General features: G+C 34.8%; 2 protein-coding genes across 5 annotated transcripts; both read left to right on the forward strand.

Moving 5' to 3' along the window:
- The first annotated feature begins 990 nt into the window (after window positions 1–990).
- Window positions 991–7,993, forward strand: LOC135584306 (origin of replication complex subunit 2-like). Its single transcript, XM_065085542.1, has 7 exons — window positions 991–1,055; window positions 4,832–5,132; window positions 5,586–5,692; window positions 5,919–6,051; window positions 6,755–7,049; window positions 7,289–7,513; window positions 7,591–7,993. The coding sequence occupies exons 2-7, from the start codon at window positions 4,986–4,988 to the stop codon at window positions 7,785–7,787; spliced, it is 1,104 nt and encodes a 367-aa protein (XP_064941614.1). The 5' UTR covers window positions 991–1,055; window positions 4,832–4,985; the 3' UTR covers window positions 7,788–7,993.
- Window positions 7,994–12,536: 4,543 nt separating this feature from the next.
- Window positions 12,537–23,883, forward strand: LOC135595927 (phosphatidate phosphatase PAH2-like). Of its 4 annotated transcripts, XM_065087461.1 has the most exons (12): window positions 12,537–15,423; window positions 16,289–16,347; window positions 16,501–16,857; window positions 16,958–17,031; window positions 19,229–19,313; window positions 20,542–20,628; window positions 20,747–20,819; window positions 21,635–21,678; window positions 22,558–22,686; window positions 22,780–22,878; window positions 23,058–23,102; window positions 23,651–23,883. In XM_065087461.1, exons 1-12 carry the CDS (start codon window positions 12,873–12,875, stop codon window positions 23,672–23,674), a joined length of 3,627 nt encoding a protein of 1,208 aa, XP_064943533.1. In that variant the 5' UTR covers window positions 12,537–12,872; the 3' UTR covers window positions 23,675–23,883. The 4 variants fall into 4 exon arrangements, 2 of the variants coding, with proteins under 2 accessions (XP_064943533.1, XP_064943532.1); XR_010480713.1 differs by having other exon boundaries at window positions 16,289–16,857; window positions 23,058–23,190; XM_065087460.1 differs by having other exon boundaries at window positions 16,289–16,857.
- Window positions 23,884–24,618: the final 735 nt, after the last annotated feature.

Below are 24,618 nucleotides of genomic sequence, written 5' to 3' on the forward strand. Positions count from 1 at the left end.
TCCCAAAAACGGAGCTCGAGGTCGATGGACCTTGGAAAGACAACCCTCGCATTCCCATCAAAAGTTTTCGACGTCGGCACGTGAGCCTAATCGTGCTGACTCATCAGTTATAGTACCTTTGTTTCTCAACAAGATGAAAATATGATTTTTTTTCCCCTAGTTATGTGGTACCAAATCAATTTGAGCTAGAAGAAAACTGGATTGGATTAAAGTTTAAGCTAGATTTCATCTACCACTATTCTTAAAAGTATTATTATCTTATTATTATTATTTTTTAAGTCAAATTGAAATAGAAATTTAGATGCTTTGTTTTGCAAATTTTCGGATATCATTTTGAAAAGTGTCCATAGTCATGTTTATAGTTAATTATTGTGTTTCAAGAATGAGTTAGTATACATCAGACTAGTTATTATTTTATTTAAAATCATATATTTGTAGTAGAAAGTTCAAATTTTTATTGGATGCATTAAAGAAATTAAATACATAAATTTTAAGAAATAAAGGACTAGTTTATGACAATTATTTAAGATCAGGATCTAATTATGGTTCTTATAATTATAAGGATCTGCTTATAGTTGAGGTGTAATATTTTAGGAATTTAAATGGATATAGAACATCAGATAAGAAAAAGGTTCAGGAATTCGTCTGCAAAAGTACTAATGGTTGCGGTTCTGACGAGCGGGTGCGTGCGCGACTCGGTTCGAGGATTCATCGATTCGGGTTCAAACTCGGAGTTATCCGGTCGACTCTAATCCGGTTCACGCGCTGCTGAAGAACAGACAGGTATGTTCGAACTGAAATCGAAGGGACTCGCGGTCGATTCGGTTCGGTTCGTATCCGGCCGTGGAGGTTCGGTCCGTTGGAATAGGAAGGCAATTGAGTGAACCCCAATTAGTCCAGCGCAGGGCATCCGCCGCCCAAAATCGCGCGGGAAAACCATGAGGATATCATCTCGGTTCGCCAAAAGCCCTTTTTCGATACTAATCCTCTTATCGAATCATCTGGTGTCACGAGCCCGCGCCGACGCCGCTCTCCCTCCATCGCGCTCTCTGCCGGTACAATCTCTCCTCCGTCTCTCTGCCCCTGTTTCTCTCTTCTTGGGACCTCGGTCTGGTGGCAGCGGGGCTGCCGGAGCGTGCTTTCCCGACCGGCGCTAGCCCACAGGCGGGGTTTTGGGTCCCCAAGTGGCCACACCCCTGTCTTTCTCCTTCGCCCCCTTTCCATTTCTTTCTTTCTGTTTCATGTGCGGGACGAGGATGTGTCAAATTGTCTCTTTTGTCGTAATTTTGCCTCTCAATTTCTGTAGCTATATTATGGGCTGTTGATTCTTTTCTAGTGGTGTTGATCTACAAAGTTTTAGTTTAGATTCTGCTTGCACTCGGTTTGAGTTATGTTCTAACTTATTATAGGTACATTAGCTATATACTGAATTTTACTTACGGATGCATAAGCATTATACTTTAGCGAATGATATGCTTAATACAGAATTTTCACAATATAATCAGGGAAAATATTGAAAAGTGATATTGTGGTGCTTCTCCAGTTCCCACTCTGATCGGAATTGACTCTTCAGGATATAATCTTAGGATCTTATGCACTGTCTTAGGATCTAATAGTGCAAGATGCTATGCATACATATTCTGAAAATGTAAGCTATTTTTTTGTTGTAATCACCGATGATTTTTTCTCCCTTGTTATCATGAACAATGTGTTACTTTATTTAAATTATTAACTTTTTTTGTTTGTATAGTATGGCAAAGGAAATGATTAAAATCATTTTTTTTAATCATGTGGACAAGTTAAAAATTTTGTCAATCAATTTAATTATAAAATTGTTTATTTTCTAATGAGCAATGTGAGCATTAGAAAGTAAATAGTTCAAATTCTATTTTTGTGTGCGTACCCTAAGAAATAAATATTATAATTCTATTTTTGTATGTGAATATAAAATAAAAAAAATAAATTAAAAATAAAAATATTAAATTATTGATTACATTTTGTGGAGAGTTCATCTTCTCTTATATAATGGGGGCTCCTTCATTCCTCATCAAACCGATAGTGGGAGGATTAAGTAGAGGATTTTCGATAGGATCTTTTATTTTTTTGTTATCAACTTTTATTCATACTTTAAAATCATTGATATCAGAATTATTATAATTTGTATGATGCATAATAATATTTTATTTTAAAATTTTATAATTAATAAATAATGATCATGAATTATTATGTTAGAATGATTAGCTAATTTAATAATAGTTCTAATTCTTTTAATTATACATTTATTTTTCAAGAAATTATGTACGAATTTTTATGCTTTAATTAGTTTTAAATTTGAAATCATGAATCTAAATTAGTTAGTTTATGAAAAAGAATGGATTTGAGGTTAATTATTATTTTATAATATTTTAAAATAATATAATCTAATTTAATAAAAAGAGTTAAATTGGGGTTTGACTTGAGTTAAGTTGGGGTTTGACTTAAGTTAAGTTGATTGGCCATATCAGTTAATGTGGCCACTGGCTAGGCATGACCTAGCTTGTGTGGCTAGATATAGTCCAACCTATACGGTAATGCATGACCCAACTTATATGATCAAATACAATCCAACTTATATGGCTAGGTATGATTCAACTCATGTGGTTAGACACGACCCAGCCCATGTTGTCAGATATAACCTATGTGGCCAGGCATAACTCAGCCCATGTGGCCAAGTATGGTCCAATAGTTTTGCATAACTCAACTCATGTGGCCAGGTTTAACTCAACTCATATAGTTAGGTGTAACTTAGCCTATGTGGTCAAGCATGATCCAACCCATATGGCCAAGTATAGTTCATCCCATGTGGTTAGGCATGACTCAGTTTGTGTAGCTAGGTATAGCACGACCTATGTGGCTAAGCATGATTCAACTTATGTGGCTAGGTATGACCCAACCCATATGACCAAGTACAACCTAGCACATGTGGTCAAGCATGATCCAACCCATGTAGCTAAGTACGACGTAACCCATATATCCAAGCGTGACTTAACTCATGTGGCCAAGCACGTCTCAACACATGTGGACGGGTATATCCTAACTCATGTGGTTAGGTATGACCTAACTCATGTGGCTAGGCATGACCTAACCCACGAGCCAAGCGTAACTCAGTTTAGTGGTAAGGCTCAACCAAACTCGTGAATGAGGCTTAACTCAACTTGTGAAGCTAGGCTCGCCTAGCTATGCAATTGGCGCTAGAAATGTTGTCGCTCCTTTATCCAGCCCATTGTACCTCAACTTAATTTATTATTTGGGACAGATATATGTGACGCACGTGATCCATCCAAGATTTAGATAGGTTAGTTTGGTTTAGGCTAGCACTATCCGATATAGTTCAATTTTCTCTCTTTATTGGTTTGGGCTCGTTAGTTGATTGAATCAGGTAGGTTTGATCGGTTGAAGCTAGTTTAGGGTGATTCCTAACCAACTTGATCGGTTTAAGTTTATTTGACTTAATTGAAATCAATCAAATCTAATTAAACCAATTTATATAAGGATTTGAGATTAGTTCTATTAAGTCCTAATTGAATTAAATTTGATTCAAATCAATTGGGCTATTTTGATTAGGGTTTTGATTGATTAAAGATTATTGAAAGATTGATGCCTCATGTCTTTATGATTTGATGAATTTAAGTCTTATTTAAAAATATTTTTTTAAAAATTATTAGTGATTTTCTCTTTATTTTTTAGATTAAATTGATAATATTGATGTGATTGTTACCATGTAGTATATGTTAATACGTTGAGTGATCCATGTTGGAAGTGCAACCCATGAAAAGAGCTACAGATTCATCATAGCGCACAACCACCAATGGACATAATCTAGTAGGTCATACATCAAGCATTATACATCATAATATTTTATCATACTACTTCATGGATGCATATATGAATGAATGGATGAATGATCATGGTTGACTATGAATCACTGTCGAGAGCAGATAGTGCGATTTCTTTAGGGGGTTAGTAGGTCGTTAGACGTGATGGTTATATGATTATTTCATTTGTCATTGGGAGGAACGTGTTCTCACTTAGGTGGGTGAGAGATATCACTCAATTTGTCGTTGGGAGGAATCCATCCAGTAGAGTAAGTCTCTCCCTTCGCTATTGGGAGAGTGCACCATCGGGTGTGATGTACGCTTTTGTTATCTGATTGTAATGTATGTCATTGAGATATGTTGCATGTAACTGATGTATGATTTTGTTTACTGCATAAGAGTTATTATTGTTTTTCTGAAACATGAGTTTTATAATGAATTGATTTGTATCATTTGATATTAAATTATTAACATTTGTATATATTTCACGTGTATTGAGGATTAATTTTATGATTTTTAAAATGTTCTTACCAGCATGTGTGGTTATTGATGTATTTTTATCATATATTTGTTTTCAGACTAACCTATTATTTTTGTAATAAATCTAAGGCTTGGGTGGAGGGGATTTTTTATCACTTGTGATCATACTAAGAAGATGTGATTCTTTTTTTTCAGTTAAAAAAAATTAGTGTTGTAAAGCAAATGATTCAAATTCAAAGATAAAAAAAAGGTCTTCTGTAAATTATGAACTATGAAATAATAATTTATTTTTTTTTATAAATTTGGAATGTGACATTTGTGCTATGGACAATATTTCTATTATTAGTGTTGTGCTATGGATAATATTTCTATTAATAGTGTTAGGCCTAGTGTGCTTTATTATTTTGTGAACGAAAGTAGTAAAGCAAGCAAACTTGTTCATGGTTCTTTTTTTCCTTTACGTCCATCTAAACAATTATGTTCTCTTCTGTTCTCAGGAAACAAACTTTGAGAGACGAATTTCCAAATATAAAAACAAGAGAAGCTGTTCCTTGAACTCAATCTTGAAAGCAATTTATTGAGAATACGTTCAAATGAAGATTAGACTCTAAAGAAACAACGATTGCTGGAGAAGACGTAGGACAAGTTGAGATGGACCTGAGAGTTGGTGAGGAGGTTCCTATGGAGGAGGATGATGAGTTTACGCTTTCAAGAAATTACTTCCTTGCTAAAGAGGGTTCCACTTCCAGGAAGAAATCTGCTCGAAAGCTTTCCGACATCGATCTTGTTGACGAACAGGTTCTGATACAACTCATATGATATAATAGAGTATTTGTTCCATTTTTGTTATCCTGTCCTTGTTTTGTTGGTGTTTGCTATGGATGTTTCGAGACCTAGGCTAATATGGTAGTATTAATGGATTATAATCGTTTTCCCAAAAAGGAAGCTATTGGATGGAAGGGAAATTTTTCTTTAAGAAAATCTTTATTTAGTGGCCATTGAACTATCATGGTGAGCGCTTCAACCTTTAGGTGAAAGCATGATTCACTTATCTTTTATCTAATGTCTATTTGTTGATAGTAGATTGATTAAAGTAGTCTTTTACTGATGCACCAATGTCATTGGTCATGTTCTCATTCTTTCTGGTTTATCTTTTTTTGTAAATTTTCATGAATGCATCTCGTATTTTGAAGCTTTGTACAGCAGCGTTGAATCTTTTATTCTAACTGCAGCAATTCCTTTTTATCTTAGGTCCTTCGAATGGCAGTCTCTGCTATTAAACCAAAGCATGAGAAAGAAATAGAATCTTTGCTTAAAAGCTATAAGGATCTGTACTCTAAGTGGCTTTTCGAGTTGAGGTATGTATACATGCTTTTGTAGATTTTGATGATTCTGGGTGGAAGTTCTCAAGACTTAAGGGTATCAGTGACTCACTACATTCTGATTACAGAAACCTTAAGAACTAAGCTTATCCAGAGTTCATCAAGTTGTCATAGAATAAACCAAATTGCTTCATTTTGTGTTCAATAGCCTGTCACACTTTTGGAGTAGCAATTTATATTAGAAACATGTATCTTGTTGCAGGTGTGGTTTCGGCCTCTTAATGTATGGGTTTGGTTCTAAAAAGATCTTGCTTGAGGATTTTGCTTCGACGACACTAACTGATTATGGAGTAGTTGTAATCAATGGCTATCTTCCATCAGTCAACATTAAACAAGTACCATTTTTAACAATTATCGTACAATTATTCTTTGCAGCTTTCATGACTTTTGTTTGACATATTTTGTTAGTTTTAATCGGCAAAATAGGCACTACATAGTACATACTATATATTTTGTTGGCCTTTGGTTGTCATCTGAATTCTTAAAATTTCCTATAGATTGAGAGAATGGTTGTAAGTTTCCACTAATTTTCCGTTAGGGTCAAATGGCATAATAGCCCAGAGCAATGTCCTAAAAAAAAAAAAATCTCTAAGAAGGAAGGTTTGCGGTGCCTCAATTATTTTTACTTGCATCTGGATTCATCCTATAGTTTGTTATGTTCATAAAATCTTACTAGAAGAAGGCAACCACCATCTACAAGCCAACCTGTGGGTTTAGTGATGTCACCAGGAAGTACTGATACCTAGCTGCACATCTAGAGTCCTACTTGTTGTAATTGATACATGTGGTACTCGATACCTAGCTGCAGATCTAGTCACCAGGAAGTGCTCCTGAGAACAAGTCAGTCAGTTTCATTGTTATAATTGATACGGGTTGTTGTCACATCAGGATTGTGCATTTTGAATTCATAATTTCTTTTTTTGTTGGTATGTTCTGTCAGAAGTTGTTGGATTTAGTAGTTTAGATCCTAGAAGCTACTCCATAAGTGATTAGATTTTAGCATGTACATCTTTCATTTGAATGAATCTTTTGTTGAAGGTTGTGATAACTCTAGCTGAAGTCCTCTCGGACCAGTTAAAACACAAGAGGAAGAATTCTACAGGAAGCAAATCCAGAACCCAACAACCTTTTAGTTCCCAGTCCATAGAAGATCTTCTTTCCTTTCTGAATCTGCAACTTCCTGATGACAATGACTGCTTCATATGTGTGGTCATTCACAATATCGATGGGCCTTCATTGCGAGATTCCGAGTCGCAACAGTATCTTGCACGAATAGCAAGCTGCTCTCTAGTTCGTATGGTTGCATCCGTTGACCATGTGAATGCCCCTCTTTGTAAGTTTTGATTGACCTAGCAATTTCTGTTTTCTCCTAATGCACATTTCTGAGTTTTTTTCCCCCCCTTTAAATTTAGCTTGAAACTCTTATACGTCGGAATTATTCACATGTTCTTAATTTTGTTCATATAAACGGAAGTCGGAAGATACTCCAATTTATGCATGCAGTTTCTTCTTTCCGAAGTCTTCTGCTTAAAAGTTCTTATGTTTTCTCATGTTTGCTTGATTTGCTTATAGTGTGGGACAAGAAGATGGTTCATACTCAATTCAACTGGTGCTGGTATCACGTCCCAACCTTTGCGCCCTACAAGTTTGAAGGAAGTTTTTTCCCATTAGTTCTTGCTAACTGTGGCAACTCCCAGACTACAAAGACTGCTTTGGTTGTCCTACAAAGTTTGACACCCAATGCACAGAGTGTGTTCAAAATTCTTGCAGAATACCAGTTGGCCCATGAAAAAGAAGGCAAGTCGCAAAAGCATCATTCTCGGGTTTATCTGCAGGTGATCTTGACATGTTTCATCTCTCATGTTTCTTTCCAGGCATGCCTATTAACGCCTTGTACACCAAATGCCGTGAGCGCTTCCTTGTCAGCAACCAAGTGACTTTGAATTCCCATCTGACAGAGTTCAAAGATCACGAGTTAGTGAAGGTGGGAAGGCACGCAGATGGCCAAGACTGCCTTCACATTCCTCTTCCTTGTGAGGCACTCGGGCAGCTGTTGCAAGAACTGGGATAAGCTGGTTTCTTTTGGCTGATTGTTTCCCCCAACCTCATAGTGTCTGTCGGTCCATCTTTGAGCTAAAAGTTCTGATTCTTCAGGTTTTCCAGTTGCTTTATAAATGATCAGGAATTTGAGCATGTAAATTTGACAATTATTGACTAGGAAATGGTTGCTCATACAATCTAATCATGTAATCAAATCACACAGTTACTCATGAAGTATTAGCTAATTATTAATATAGTAAAATGGAAAATAACCTTCAGCATGGAATGCAGTATAGCTGATGTTATTTTAATGGGCATTGATGACATTTACTAGCGAGCAGTCATCCATGACATTCTCAACAGCTGTGCATGTGTTGTGTCGGATGGAAGATGGTGGGGGCTGCAAAGAAACAAGTAATGAACTAAGAAATAAATCCCTCGATCTCATTCTGGTCAACACGACGACCGACGTCGCCTTCGTTTGGCGTTCGCACTTCTTTGTATATCACTTCTTTTGGATCGGAATCGGATGATGATGATATGTTTGTAATAAGAAAAAAGATATTCTAAATGATATCGAAAAATATACATCCTAAATCTAATCAATTGTTATTTGATTTTAATTCTAACATTAATTTTTTTTTTATAATAATGACATAATTAAAGTTTTTATACTTATAATTATTATTAGAGTCTATTTTGTAATCAAATGCCCTATATCATAAAAGTATTAGATTTATTTTGTGTTATCATTCTTTGCTCATAAAGAGTGATCTAATATATTTTGTCTATATCGTAGTCACCTACTTGTAAGCGGTTTCTCACTCATGTGAGTGAAATTGTGGACGAAAGATTGATGCTTAATCTGGGTTGATGGGCTATGTCAACAATATTATGAAGGTCAATGGCTTGCCTTGATTACTAGTCTTATCATGGGTTATGATTGTGCTTGCGACAACGCTGCATGCAATGATTGCATAAGCCATAGTAATGCTGTGTGCGGTGGCACAAGAGGGCGACGATGTTTAGTATTCCATGGTAGGTAATCATTGGTGAGCGGTCACTTATGTTGTCCGACGACTTGCTATCCATGATGGAACAGCATAGGGTGATAGCCTGTTCTATCATTGACCCTTGTGGGCAACGAACTATTATTGGTGGTGTTGTAGGGAGTCCTGATGATGAGACTCTGGCTGCTAGCATTGATGTGCGCTAGTTTTAGTAGTGACCGAGGGTGATGGTGGTGTCTTGGCATGAGGCGTTATGATGAGGAGTCATATGATTATCGTAGGGTTGCTCTTAAAGTGGTAATAAAGACTTGGGTAATAGCGATGTTGTGATAGCATTATTAAGGGTGATGGTCGCATGAGGTCATGACGTATTATGACAGGAAGGATTACCGCTGAGTATTATCATAGCAATGAGATTTAGTAATAAAAGCATCGCGGGAGGCCACATGATATCATGGTGAGATAAAAAGCACCATGACAAGAAAGTGTTGTCACGAACGACACGTCATAATAGTGATCATCAACATCAATTTAATGGTAGTTAAACCCCAATATGGGTGTCACGAATGAGGTGCGTAGGGGGATGGTTTCTTGTAGAAATGTGTTTATTCACAATAGTGTTGTTAGAGACCACAAGGCTTAGAACATTGGTTTGGGTGTTGCTCACAAACAATAACCCAACATTTAGGTGAAAGGCTAAGGTTGGTGCAGTGACTGTACGATGCAGGTGCCACGATGATATGGTTGTGTGTGACGTTGGTTGGGCATATACAGTCGACTATGCAACACCTCACGCGACATCGAAAAGTTTTTGGGCAGTGGTTATTTGGGTACTACTCTCAGTGACGACACAAAGGACGACCACGAGGCACTTTGATGCAATGTGCAAGGCGGACGATAAATTATTGTGATGTGACATATGATTACATATATCTAATTCATATAACTTATTAAAATTTTACCATCTTTATTGATAACTTATCGAAATATGACTATATATATATCTAATTCATATAATGTTTCAAGCTCTTGACACCAAATAAATAAATTTGAGAGATAATTAGATAAAATGATTTAAAGTTATTAAACTCGTGAATTTTATGGATGAAAATTAGGATTTTAATCCTTTTGCCAGTGAATTGGTGGGGGTGATAATATTGAAATCTAATATTGGGGAGATATAAACTGTTATTGAGAGGTTGTTGTTCTTAAATCACTAAATGATTTAGTTATGGTAAATAATAAAATAATATCGATAAACTCTTACATAACATTAATATAACATTAAAAATCTTAAAGACAAATGAGACATGTCATTTTTTATGATTATATGATGTATGTATAGAAACTAAATTATGACATAGATATTAAGATGACCCTTTATTATTTTCACAAGTTATAAAAAAAAATAATTTTGAAAAATGATATGATACAATGAAAGAAGAGTTAAAACTAATGGACCAAAGTGATGTCTAAAAAATTATCAAGTTACCTAATGATTATAAAAGAGTCATTTATAAAATGATATTTAAGACTAAACATGATTCAAAAAGTACTATTTAATGACATAAAGTCAGACTTATAGTCAAAGCTCTTACCCATAAAGAAAGCATCGACCATAATGAGATATCTTCTCTAGTTTTTAAATAGCCTTATTATAAATATATATGACATTAGTAAAACATTATAATCTTGAGTTACATGAATGTGAAAATACATTTTATGAATGAGGATCTAGATAAAAAAATTTAATATGAAAAAAATCTAAAGGATAGTTTAACTTAAAAATTAAGAAATCTATTTGTAATCTTAAATAAGCTTCTAGTCAATAATATATAAATTTTTATAATATTATTATTTACTTTAGATTTAAATAAAATACTATTGATAAGTATTTATATTTGAAGGTTAGTAAAAATAAGTTTATTATATTGGTTTATGGATAATATATTTGCTTGCAAGCAATGATCTTGGCTTATTGCATGAGATCAATATATTTCTCATCAAGAATTTTAAATCAAGAATTTTAGGATAATTGATATAAATAAGATAAATTATATGATATTTTGATATTTAGTGATATATTTCAAAGATTATTAGGACTATCTCAAAAATAGTATATTGATCGAGTCTGGGAGAGATTTAGTATCTAATTTTGTTCAGTTAATGATACATTTATTATCATAAGTGAAAGTTTTACTTCAAGTCAATATCATAAAAATGATTTGGAAAAACCAAATAAAAAAATTTCTTATAGATATACAATTGAAAGCTATTATATGCTTAAACCTATACTAAACCAAATATCACTTTTATAGTAAGAAATACTAGGTAGATTTAGAATTACCTATAAAAAAATACTGAAAGACCACGTATAAAATAATAAAATATCTATAAAGGATAAAGGATTATATGTTTACATATAAGAGATCAAATCAACTAGAAATGATAAAATTTTCATTAGTTGATTCTACAAATTATCTCGATAGTTAGAAAATCTACTTTATGATTTATTTTTATATTATTTAGAGGATTAATTTCTAAGAATATTATATTATAAATTTTATTATTGAAAATCATAGCATGAGATCACTAATCAAGTTTTATGATTGTACAATTTTATTTCAAGACTTAGTATGATATGATTTAATTCAAAAATAACTAATATAAATTGATAACTTGAGTTCTATTGCTAATCCATTTATTATGGCATTATCGTCTAAGGTATTTAAAGAATAAGTTGAAATGATTGGGTTTGTGAGCAACATATATAAGATATAGTAATACACATATGAGTAAATATTATAATTGATATTTTTGCTCATGTAATTAAAGTTATTTATTTTAGTTATCTCATTCATATTTCTATATATATTGAATGTGATAATAGGATCGTCTTAATAAAATAAATCACATATATTATGGGTTCCATTAGAAAAGATTAATAACATTATGATACATGAAAGAGAATATGCCATTGATGATATATAATCATTATGATTAATATTGGTAATCAAACTTAATATAATATTATCATATTTATTAGATTTATTAACTTCTTTATAAAATTTGTGACCATGTGTAAAATATTTTTCCAAAATTTTAAAATTTAATTAAAAGAAAATTATTTTTAAATAATTTTTATTATGATTTTATTTTTTTTTATATCTTATCAATTAATGGGCCTTATTTAATTGGATAAGGTATATTAGATTGGATTCTGATTAGGAATATCAATTAATAGAAAGTAAGTATAATTATAATAAAATTTTTTATCGAGGATGATGGAAATGATTATACTAATTGCTTATTCTAGATACTATCCTTGCATATAACAGGATCTCCTACGGATTATATATATAAAATATAAATATATTTTTTATATCGCTTTAGTATTTATTCTATCATTTTCAATAATCGTACGAAGAAGGATAAGAGGAAAGGAAGAGATAATCTAATTCTCTTTATTTTTTTGAAGGTATATTTAAGATTGATATTTAAATGATACGGACAAGTACACGTCCTAAATTTAATATATTATTATTTATAATTTTATATTTTTAGCATTAAGATTTTTTCATATAATAATAACATGAGTGTAATTTTTATGTTTACATCATTAGCCGCGAGAATTAAAATGGATGTTGTCATCCTCACCTTTTATTATTATTATTATTATTATTATTATTATTATTATTCGAATATTCTTCTATTCCTTGGGGATGATCGGTAATTTTGATATGCTTACTGCCCTTTTCGTGTGGGAGGGGCTTTTGTTTGGGTTCGAGGATATCGTAGAAATCACATCTTGACGAGATTTCGTGATTCTTTGATCTACATTTTACTCCTCTCGACTCATTCTTCTGCTGTTTCCCATACATTCTTCAAGTTCATGCATCTTTCAGGTTCTTAGATATTTCGTTGGGAAGGTTCCATGTTTTTTGGCAGACTTGTTGCTTTTGATGACGGTTCCTTTGGGCCGCGTCTGTGGGCGTGAGCTGATTTGCTGATTCCGGCGGCTTGTTCAGTGTTTTTGGTGAATCCCTCCCTGCAGGTGATTTGTTGGTTATGATTCCAACCGTGCGGAAGGTGAAAATTCTGGGAAGATGTATTGCGTGGAGAAGATCGGCAGCTACATCTCCCGAGGAGTGTATACCGTCTCGGGCCCCTTTCATCCGTTCGGAGGAGCCGTGGACATCATCGTGGTCCAGCAGCAAGATGGGAGCTTCAGGTCGTCGCCATGGTATGTCCGGTTTGGGAAATTTCAAGGTGTGTTGAAGACAAAGGAAAAAGTTGTCAAGATCTCTGTTAATGGTGTTGAAGCTGGATTCAGTATGTACTTGGACCATAAAGGAGAGGCCTTCTTCCTCAGGGATGTGGAAGTTGGGGGACAAGATTTCTTCTTGTCACCGCCAACTTCTGGGGATGAGACAGAGGGAAGGCTAAAGAATGGGCAATTCAAGAGAACACAGAGCTCTAGTGTTGCGGATGGACAGAAGGAGCTAGTCACCCGGCTGGATGATGGGAATGCACAGCTTGTTGCTCGAACGAATTCGAGGCGATCTACGATTTTTGGCCTTGTGTTCGGCCAAAAGTCGATCAGAGACATTGAAGAGGCTGGAAATGTGGAGAGAATTAGCTCACTGGAGCGTGCAGAGATCGCAGCTGACCTCTTGGAAGTGAAGTGGTCAACCAATCTGATGTCTGGTGACCGGAAAACTGATGATACTCGGGTGAAATCTTCTGAGAAAACCGAGATGAATGTTAGTGTTTTTGATAAGGAACAAGATCCTCGGACATCTTTAACAAATGATGATTTACATTGTGAAGAAAAGCTTAATTCTCATGGTGAGGGGAATCCGGATGATACTTTTAGTGAGAGAATTTTTAGCAGAAATTTTTCAGAAGAAGTGATAGATGGTAGCCCTTCATGTCTAAGAGTCAGTGAGGAGACTATAGAGATACATACATTTGATACTGGTGATAATGCAGATCAAAAGAACTCCGAATTTGTCTTTAGGAACTCTATTGTGGAGCCTAACTTAAATTTTGATGGAACTGGTGATTCTTTTGTTTCACATGTTGAGGGACAACATAGCAACAACATGCTAACAGAAAAAAGTTTTGAAGAGACAACCTCCCATGAAGAGGTTGTGCAGATTTATGCTTTCGAGATTAGTGATACGGCTGATCGGAACAAGTTAATCTCAGACTTAGTAACAGTACAATCAAGTGAGGCTGATGCTCCAAATCTTAATTCAGCCACATATTATGATGATACCGCACAGCCTCATAATGAAAGCCATGTGGGTTCAGTAGCAGGTTTTTCTTCATTTGAAAGTGGAGAACGGGAACTTACTTCCTTCAGCTACTGTGGGACTATCGAAAGTTCAACCATTAGCTTCGATATTTCAGACGACGAACCATCTGTACATTTGGGCCTTCTTTCTAGTGGGGCTGAGCAATGTGAGAATGAATTTTTGTATGACACAGATAACATGGTTCAAGAGGCAAGTTATTTATCAGAGACAGGTGCATTACTAGGTAAGGAACACTTGGATGGTTGCAATAACCAGAAATTGGAAACATCCATAATTAGTGAGTATTATTTGTCTGAAAAATCTCAATGTGACTATCCCAGAAATGGGGCCTTCAAGGATTCAGATAATGACGGCTTTAACACAGAATCCGAACCCAATTCAAGCTCTGATCAAATCTCAGGTGGTATTCCCTTCTTATATAATCAACAATTGCAAAGCTGTGAACATGAGGTAATCTTTATGGATGCCATGGCAGAGGAATCTTTTCATGACAAAGAAACCAACTTTCAGCAAATTGATTTTGTTGGGATTCACTCTCAGATGGCGGAAAGAGATGCTGCACAAGACACCTGTTTTCCTTCTCTCAAATTCAATAATCCACTTATTTCTGGTGCTTCTGCAGAATCACATAGCATTCCTGAAATTCCCAATTCCTGCAACTCGAGCAATGTAACTCATAAGATAGAAAATTTTGATTTAGATGATAATCCGAAGAGGTCTTATTTTTTCGAGGAGATTAATGCTGCTGGAGATTTTAGCCTCATCTCTGGGCCTTCAGAAGTAGCTGAACATAGTGTTCCCTGTTCTGAGAGCTCGGAGGATGTTCAATTTCCATTCAGTGACATTCACAATTTTAGTGCTAAAGAAATTGACACCGAGCTATCAAATAATAATAAAGTTGTTCATGCAGAACATCTACCGACACTCACTGCAGAATTTCATCAAGAAGAGCAAAATTTGCATCTCAAGAGCCATAAACAGTCTCTGGAGGGAATGTCTGATGTCTTAATGTCTCGTTCTAGTCCAACAAGTATTCATGGCTGTAAGACAAGTTCTGGAGAAATCGAACTATCATCTATATCATTGCCCATTATCTGTCGTCATATTAGGGATCTTGAAGGATCTGATATTAATCATTCACTGAGTTGCTCATTGAAATCAAAAGCTGACATATGTAAGCTGGATGTGCTTACGAAAGAAGATTCGAGCTCTTCTGATTTGGTGGCAGAGCCTCAAACAGAACTAACTCAAGGATATTCATCTGATGCAGCTGATACTGCTATCTCCATTAAAAATGAGGAGGAACAGAAAAGCACTTTGACAAATGCGACAGTTGGTAAATGAAACTATGTCTTAGCCATTTCTATGATCATATGAGCATGGATTGTTGGTTTAATATTTGTTAAATTTATACGTAGTTTTATGTCAAAATTTTTTAGGATTTTAATTTGATATACATAATTTGGAAGCAATATTTGTCAAACTTGACATGAATTTAACTGAAGAGAAATGTGGTTGTTTGTTCATTATGATATAGTATGTTGTTTGTTGCCTGACCATATCATGGTAAAAGATGATTGAAGCATAGAGTATCTGATAGTTTCATCCAAGATTTTAAATCTTTGTCTGAATATTGGTTGCGCCAACCAGTCATATGTTGATATGGTTCTAGATACCTGTGGTATACCAACCTACACCATCTGATATCACCGAAAAACAATAAAAGTTTATATATTGATCAGGTAGCAACTTATATGGTTTGTTATCGGGCCTTGATCAAACTGGTAATTAATGGTCGTATGTATCAATCTGACTGAAATTTGAAACCTTGATTTCACCATGGTTAATTTTGATCATAATGGTCAGAGCTGGATTAATTATGAATATATTGATAACTCCTGAGGGGCTGATACAAAAATGTAACTCTACAATACTATGAAGCTGGATAAATATATTGATAATTTTTGAGGGTCTATTGCAAAAAAACGACTCTAGAAAATTGCCTATCTTTTTCTGTGTCTGCTTGAAGAAATCATCTATTGGTTAAATTAGCAGAATTGTTTACCAAAGAGAATGGTTGTTTCGTACCTACTCTGGTCAAATGTAAAATTGGTACTCCAGTCATGGTGTTAAGTTAAAGTATATATTTGATTTTATGGAAAATTTTCCTAATGATCTTTTACGTTGCATGCTTCTTACAGAGTTATCCCTCTGCAAACACTTGTTATTTGAAGGGATGGGGGCAGATGCTGCTCGTCAGGTATTTAATTGTGAAAAGGTGAATTTGGAGAAATTCTCTACCATTGGTCCTTCTCTTGTGAAGAATGACAAGCTTGTTGTCAGAGTTGGTGATCAATACTTTCCATTTAATGCAGCTGCACCTATTATTTTGGGAATGATTTGTTTTGGTCAGGAAAAAATATTTGAGCCTCAAGGTATGATACCTGTGGATGGAGCTGAGAGAAAGAATCAAGCTTCTAGAAGCATCACATCATCTCGTGGGGGTTGGAACCTATGGCCTTTCTTAAAAAGGTCTAAGACAATAAGCACTGCCCACACGGCCTCTGAAAACACCAAGGAGATGGTTGTGGATCTGGCTTCCAAAAGTACTGGAAACATAAATCATGAAAGTGACATGCCGAAAGCCAATAACTCTAAGAAGGTGCAATTACTTACTCCAACATCTGAAGAACTTGCTTCTTTGAGTCTTAAAGAAGGCAAGAATGTGGTTTCATTTACTTTCTGGACGCCAATGCTTGGATTGCAGCAGGTTCTCCCAGATACTGTTTCCTTCTTGTAATATCATGTGTGCAATTTCTTGTCTTTATCTCGTTCATCTAGATAATACCTGATAGGATCATATTCGATAGGTTGATGCAAGGATATATCTATGGAAATGGAATACTCGGATAGTTATCTCAGACGTAGATGGAACTATCACCAAGTAAGCACCAGCTCTAATTAGACATGTTTATATGCTGCTTTCTTTTGAGGTGGCCAACCCATTCTACAAACCACCTTGTCTCGGATAGTATCGATCCTTACTACAGGGTGTAGCAAACAATGGATTGGAGATGTGCTCTTGAATCATCATTTCCCCTCATTCTTGTATATTGATGCACATTATGGTCCACTGGCATGATTTCAGGGATCCATCTCTTTGACATGAACTAACTGACACTAATGGACGAATTCTTGTTCTTTTACATGTAAGGCATGTAACCAAGATTGATGGTCAATTATGCATTTTAATCAACTTGTATCATTAATGAGCTGGTTACGCTAGTATCTCGTTTTTAGTAGATTAACTTGAGCCAGATAATAATAAACATCTCTTTTTTTTTTTTTTTTTTTTTTTTTTTTTCTGATTTCTGGATCTATGCCCTTGTAAATAAGGTTTAGGCTACCAAATCATTTTCCTGATCTCTGATTTCTTCACTTATACCTTCTAATGCATGTGGAATCTGTTTATGATGGCAGTAGGTCAATAGAGTATTGAAGTGTGTATGCTGAGTAGAGTTTCTTATCACCAACATACTTAAACAGGATGCTCAAGAAAGCAGAATGGGTTTTCCTTTGTGGGTATCATAAGCCAATAGAAGACAGCTTGCTGCATGCATAAGTATAAATATCTGCAGTTGATGATAGTCAACTAGAAAATGTGGTCCACCTGCTGATATTATTGTCATTTTGGGAATCTAAGCTCTATAAAAGCATCTACTCTGCAAGTGCCATCCTTTGGTCCATTCTTATGCTTAAAAATGTGTAAGATGATTAGTATGCTGAATATATATGCTTAAATTTAAAACTTATCATGGCTGTTAATTTTGGAAAATATATGCATATCAACATCAATTATTCTTTTCCAGTAATCAAACATTCATTTTCAGCCTTACAACTTTGCGCAGCAAACTCTTCTAGGTGGACATATTTAAATCTAACATTTTTTAATAATAACAACAATAAAGTTGTAAGTTTCAACTATTTGGGGTTAGCTATGTGGATTTTTTGTCGTCATTGAGATATATAAAAAGTCATGTTTAGTTAAGTTTAAAATACTTAAATATTTATTTATAATTTCTGTTAAAAAAATTGGATATATATTTTAATTCAAGGCTAAAATAATAGTATGATGCCGATATTGATTGATGGTTTGACTGACATGGGTCAATGTACTGACACTCAGCAGGGGTTAGTACTGTCTAAACCTCTCAAAAACTCAGCAGGGGTTAGTACTGAGAGAACACACTGCAATAGGAAAGAAAACTTCAAAAACTGTAGAAAAGGGGTCTGTAGCGGTACCACACAGTATACCTGGCACAATAAACCAGGTTTATTACCCAGTATGAACTGGTGGTCTGGCGTACAAACAGACCGATAAATACTGGCCCAGTGCTGAGCAGTACGTCCAGTTTTTAATACCTTGGCTTAACTAATTTTCATATTTCATCTTTATAGGTTCTAGGTTGGCATATTTGAATGTCACTTTGTTGTAGTTAGTTATGCATACTGTATCATTCATACACAACATGGATCAATGAGGCACCTATGCTGTTGGACCTGTTGTGGTGTGTAACATTTCACATGTACCATGCTGGAACCATATCATTAATCCAGCATGGAGTACAAGTGTCTGATACTTGCTGCACCATGATTGAGGAGTGCCAACACATGGCATGTCACATGTGGATATATAAAGTGATTCCTTCGATGGAATCTTGATGCTCTTGGTCTAACAAGCTTCTTGATGTGTCACCCAGTAACAGACCTTTTATTGGGTGGTTCAAAAGTTATGATTTTTGACATATATGTAGCTTCTGAACTTTATTGTCATATTGCCTTCCATTATGTAAATGTTTTGTTCTTGTTGGGCCTTTTACTAGCAATTACATCATGAAGATAATTTAAGTGATGATCTATTATGATCTCTTACTCTGTATGTTTTGCATGTAAGAATTTTGTGGGACCCAGATGTTGCAATTTGTTCAACAGAATTAAAGGTGGAGAAAAATATTCTACTTTCTTGGAAATCTTTTATGGTCTCTGTTTACATGACATTTATTAATTTTTTGCCAGTTAATTTTCTCGGTCAGGACTTTATAGCTAAGTAATTCCTCAACTTTTTGGTGTATATTTTACAGATCAGATGTTCTTGGACAGTTTATGCCTTTGGTTGGTATAGATTGGTCCCAGACTGGTGTGGCTCATTTATTTTCTGCAATCAAGGTTTGGTAAAAATATTCCCATTTTACTGCAACTGGTACTTAGCATCTGCAGTTGTAGATTACCTTTTTTTTCGTCAGATTCACTGTTCATATTATCATAAAATTTTGGTTTACTTTTCTGTATTGCAATGTATGAAACATTTGGTACTTAGTGATTAAAATTGCACATTCTAGCTGCATTAAGAAATTTATCCTATACAAATTCTGGCCATAAGTTTTCTCAAGCATTGTTTCAGTAACTTGGAGTTGGCTTTAACCGTGTTTGCTAAGGATCGAATTAAAGGAAGCTTCCTGAGAGTACCTTTTTCTTGTTCTGATGGTTCAAAAATTTCACATAAATTACATTATTATTAGTCGTACATGACTACGTGTAACAAGATTCTTCATGTGTACTGTCTGGTCATTTCTTTAAGTTTTTGTAAGGCAATAATGACAGCTTTCAATCGGCTAATTTGAATCCGAGGACAAACTGACACAAACAGAATCTTGCAGGTTGGGCTCAACTTGTTTTAGGATCCAATGACCAGCAGGTTATTGACCCAGTCCCTAGCTAAAGAAATATTATTGGAGCAGCATGTTTGAGCTAATATTTTATTATGTCTTCCACCATACTAAAGTATCAAATGGTATTATTATTATTTGTTTCTTCAAATATGCTGCCTTCTGACTATCAACTAGATGGAGCCAGGAGAGAGGGAGGCAGAATAGGGCCTTAGAAGAACTTAAATAACTGAAACTCTCATCTTTTCTAGTTATTATCCCTTTTTCTTGTCCACCTTCATGATAACTTTGTAAAAGACAGGGTTGAGAACAAAATCTGACTGTATTATCATGTTACTTCTTATCTAACATGCTGTTGTCTTAAGGATAGGTATGACCTGCTGTCCTTCTAGATTCAGGCCTGGGATTGACAACACAATGCACCCTTCTGTTTTTATCACATGTCATAGACATGTCCCAGGGCATGTGAATGGAAAATACGCGTCTGTGAATCCATATTTTCCTCAACTACTAGAATTCCAACTTTTCTCTGATTTAAAAATTGCTGTAAAAGATGTTTCAATTTGAGCTATTTAATAATTGTTCTAATTTGATTTTCACATTAGAATTTTGTTATTTTTATTTGGGGTCTTACAAATCAAAAGTCACTTGTTAAATCCACTTCAAGCTACCAAATTTCATATCAAACATATGTCAATTATTGAGTGAATATTTTTTTGTTCTTTTAGGACAATGGATATCAATTGCTATTTCTCAGTGCCCGTGCAATTTCACAGGCTCATATTACACGGCAGTTTCTTTTCAACCTTAAGCAGGTGATAGACAAAGAAACAATTATCAAAGGCCAAGTAGTTGGAAATTATGCCTTGTATTTGAAATATTAGAGGCAGCAGTAAACACTTTTAGGGATCTAAATCATATTTCAATTTGCAGGATGGAAAAGCTCTGCCAGATGCTCCAGTTGTAATATCTCCTGATGGTCTTTTTCCTTCACTTTATAGAGAAGGTTTATACTAATCGTTTTTTTCCTTTTGATTATGGTCATTCTATGAAAATTGTGTGGAAACTTATCTTATTTGTTTCTTTCCAGAAATTTCCCCTTGTACAATCAGTGTTGCTATCTGAGGCAAATTACAACTGAGTTGGTCACCTTAAAATTTAAACAATCGACTCCCTAGACTAGAATATTTCATCCTTAAGTATTCAGCCAGCTTTACCATCCCCATCCCAGGTTGGCTTACTTGCCAACCTGGCACGAAAATCAACAAGAGAAGTTGTTTAATGTATCCACTAAGAGTATGGAAACCAATTATAGGGCATGTTGGACTAGTCTTATCTTGCCTTGACTTGCCGACCAGCATGGGTGTGTAGCAAATAACCTTTACGATTTAGTTTGTAAAGGTACAACTTGTGTTATTATTTAGAGAGTTAAGTGTCAGTCTATTAAAATGGTGACCTTAATTATATTTAATAGCTAACTTGATTGGTCTCTTAGTTGACCATCAAGACTTTTTCATAATTTATATTTTTTGTCATAATTTATATATTTTTTGAACTGCCAAGGAAATCTCTTTGATGCTTATATGGTGGATTTTATCGCGAGTATCGACTTCTATTTAAGTAGGAACTTTAGTCTAATTCCATCTGTGAAGTTCATTGTATTGGATAAACTTTGTTTTCATGTTATTAAAGCATCATATTTCACTTGGTAGCTATAGATGTTCTGCAAAATGTAATTCTGTTGCCTGAAGAGAAATTAGGAGTTAATTCCTTGCTTACTTCATATGTGATCCAAATAATTCTTGAGTTTATTACTTGTAGTTATCAGAAGAGCGCCTCATGAATTCAAGATCTCATGTCTAGAGGTCAGTCCTGTTTTCTAATGCTGGCTTTTCTTAGGAATGTTTGCTTATTGAACCTGTTGTTTCCTCTTATTATATCTTAATTCAGTCACATGGTACATCCAGAAATGATCTCCGAATGTTCCACACTTATACTACTTTGTGCTATTTATGGATGACCCGAAGTGTTGTATGTGATTTAGCATCTCAAATAACTCTGTCACAAACTGCCCACTTTCTGGTTCTGTATAACATTTGCATATAGTGGAAACATTGCAAAATTTTCTCAATTGTTTTTTCCCTGCTAAATATAAAATTTTGGCTAGTTTCCAAATGCAGGGATTTCATGCTGTATCTAAATGTTCTGTTCTTGATAAATCAAAGATGAATCTATAATTAATTTAAGTTGCTTGCTTCTCTTTCTGTGTTCAATGAAGTGATGCTTGTATCTCTTTATATTTGGTACTTTTTTATTCTCCCTATTCTTTTTGTGGTTTCACAATCTCTCCTGTGTATGAGCTGATACAAGTCAATTCAATGGCACTGCTTCTTGGAGCTTCCTCCATGCTTACTTTTAAAAGTGTGTTTGGTTTGCCTATCCATGGTTCTATATTTCAGAAGTCACTATGGCATTTCAGTAGAACCTTGGTGCTAATAGTTGCATTTTCTCTTCCTTCTTTTGAAGTGAAGATGAGGTAAGCCAACCCATTGGCTTTATTAGATAAGGAGCATTTATGTTATTTATATGACCCAAACTCCCTGAAATGGGTAGGGTCTGCTTACCAGTCTGGAAGAAGAGGAGTTATTTATGTTTTTGATTGTTTCCTTCATCTGGTCTGGATTCCAGAAGATCCAATCCAAGAAAAGATGTCACAAAAACTTATGTTTTTCTTGTGCTTTCAGGCCATCAAGGCGCTTTTTCCATCTGATTGGAACCCATTTTATGCTGGCTTTGGAAACAGGGATACCGATGAGATTAGTTACCTTAAGGTTGGAATACCTATTAGCAAAGTCTTCATTATCAATCCTAAGGTATATATCCAAGACATACCAGTCAATACAATAACATTATGGAATGTCGACTGAGGACTGATGTGTTCTTTTGCGATTGCTTTAAATGCTCAGGGTCAGGTTACAGTAAATCGTCGAGTTGACATGAGATCATATACTTCACTCCATGAGCTAGTAAATGGAATCTTTCCACCTATGTCTTCATTTGAACAGGTTAGACCATATAACTATTTGGACTTCCTCGGAACTCATTGCAACTCTGAAATACGATTCCTTATTTTGGTTACTATCTCTCTATTCAGATGATGTTCTTTATCTATGTCATCAATTTACCTAGGTTGTTTATATTAATTCTGTATCTGATAATATTTTTTTCTGCAATAATTGATCAGGAGGACTACAATTCATGGAACTACTGGAAATTGCCTCTTCCAGAAGTACACATTTGAACCTAAAATTGTTTCTTTATTGGCATTAGAAATTTAATTAGCACGAATTCTCACATACCTGATTGAGAAAATCCAGGTAGATTTCTTTTGTTTTTGGATTCATGATTTTATCATGACACTGATAACCAACCAGTTAGATGTAGATCAAGTAGGTTGCTACTAATATTCCACGGAAGGGGAAAAAATCATGGTGCATTTGTTTGTTGGAATTTGAGCTTATTTCTAGTGATCCTCTGTTCTGAGTACTTATGGAGATATGACTATAGATGAAATTTCTAAATCTGTCTTCGATGCTCCAATATTTATTAATATAGAACAACTTTTTTCTCCGATGACCTTTTCAACTCCCTATCTGCTTAGAATATTTGTGTAATTTTCTTGTTTACATAAATGACGAATTTTTGCTGCCACTCACCACCTGGTTGTGGCAAATGGTGAAGCATGTTATCTATACTAGAGCATCTCTTACTTTTGACTCATTTGTTCATCTGTTTAATCTTCATTCTCTTTGATTCTGAAACCCTTAACTCTTGCAGGCCAATTACCGGTTGGTCATGTGAAATGCATAGTGTCTCCGGTGTAGGACAATGTACATAAACATGAACTAGTGGAGGACCAGGAACTTTCCTACACTTTGAATTTGTATACTTTTACTTTGAGGTGTCTTCACCAATGTAATAATTTCTTTGAATCTATTACTTTATGAAAAAGGAATTTTTAATTCATGTGACAGATCATGTGATAAAATACCCCCAATTTGTTTTAGGTTCTTCATGACTCCAAGGTTTAGGGACCGTCGTATCGCCACAACATTCATGTGGTTCATTATATCATGTACTTCAATTTTCTGGACTACATCTTACACTAAATCCTTATTTGCCGATGGAGATGGTGGATTATTGCTGTGATAAGACCTATGAAACTGAGCAGCAGAGCTTGTTATCCTGATATGCCTGTGTTATGATGATCTACAAATCCAAATTCTCTCTGCATTCAACTAAAATATAAATTCTGGGACGAGATGGATTGGAGAATCCAAAACTAAAACATGCAGATGGTGATGCTATTTAATTTCTTGTTTGCTTGAAATGCTGTACCGATAGCAACGGAGGGTTTACATTCACCATATTGCTCCTTATCAAGGTTTGTTCCTTTCTCTCTGTACGCCTTGTTTCATGCTTGGTTGGACTGGTCAAAAAATTATGAACTTGCCTAATTCGAGAAACTTTGCAAAAGTTGTATCATGGTGTATCCTAACAGACCGCTCTGATACTTAAATTGATTTTGGTTATTGTATGTTGGCTCAATGTGGAACCCTTAGTCGCGAATGAATCAAAGCTTAAAGAGTCCTGAAGAACACACTCGACGAGCTTTTTATAGTGAGGTTTCATTACTCTTATGCTTGAAAATATTTGTTAGATGGTTATTTGCCTCATCTAATTTCAAGTAATCGGAGTCGTACTAAATCCGAAGAATGTGCAACTATAATAGATGTAACTGTTTG

This window comes from Musa acuminata, chromosome BXJ1-10 (genome assembly GCF_036884655.1).
Source record: "Musa acuminata AAA Group cultivar baxijiao chromosome BXJ1-10, Cavendish_Baxijiao_AAA, whole genome shotgun sequence".
Lineage (NCBI taxonomy): Eukaryota > Viridiplantae > Streptophyta > Magnoliopsida > Zingiberales > Musaceae > Musa > Musa acuminata.

What these genes read in the sequence shown, in the direction of transcription:
- LOC135584306 (XM_065085542.1), top strand. Translation starts at nt 4,986, where the DNA reads ATGGACCTGAGAGTTGGTGAGGAGGTTCCTATGGAGGAGGATGATGAG. An exon ending in TCGATCTTGTTGACGAACAG is followed by an intron (nt 5,133 to 5,585) that starts GTTCTGATACAA and finishes TTTTTATCTTAG; the next exon opens with GTCCTTCGAATGGCAGTCTC. An exon ending in CATCAGTCAACATTAAACAA is followed by an intron (nt 6,052 to 6,754) that starts GTACCATTTTTA and finishes CTTTTGTTGAAG; the next exon opens with GTTGTGATAACTCTAGCTGA.
- LOC135595927 (XM_065087460.1), top strand. Translation starts at nt 12,873, where the DNA reads ATGTATTGCGTGGAGAAGATCGGCAGCTACATCTCCCGAGGAGTGTAT. An exon ending in CAATGCTTGGATTGCAGCAG is followed by an intron (nt 16,858 to 16,957) that starts GTTCTCCCAGAT and finishes CATATTCGATAG; the next exon opens with GTTGATGCAAGGATATATCT. An exon ending in CTATGTCTTCATTTGAACAG is followed by an intron (nt 22,879 to 23,057) that starts GTTAGACCATAT and finishes ATAATTGATCAG; the next exon opens with GAGGACTACAATTCATGGAA.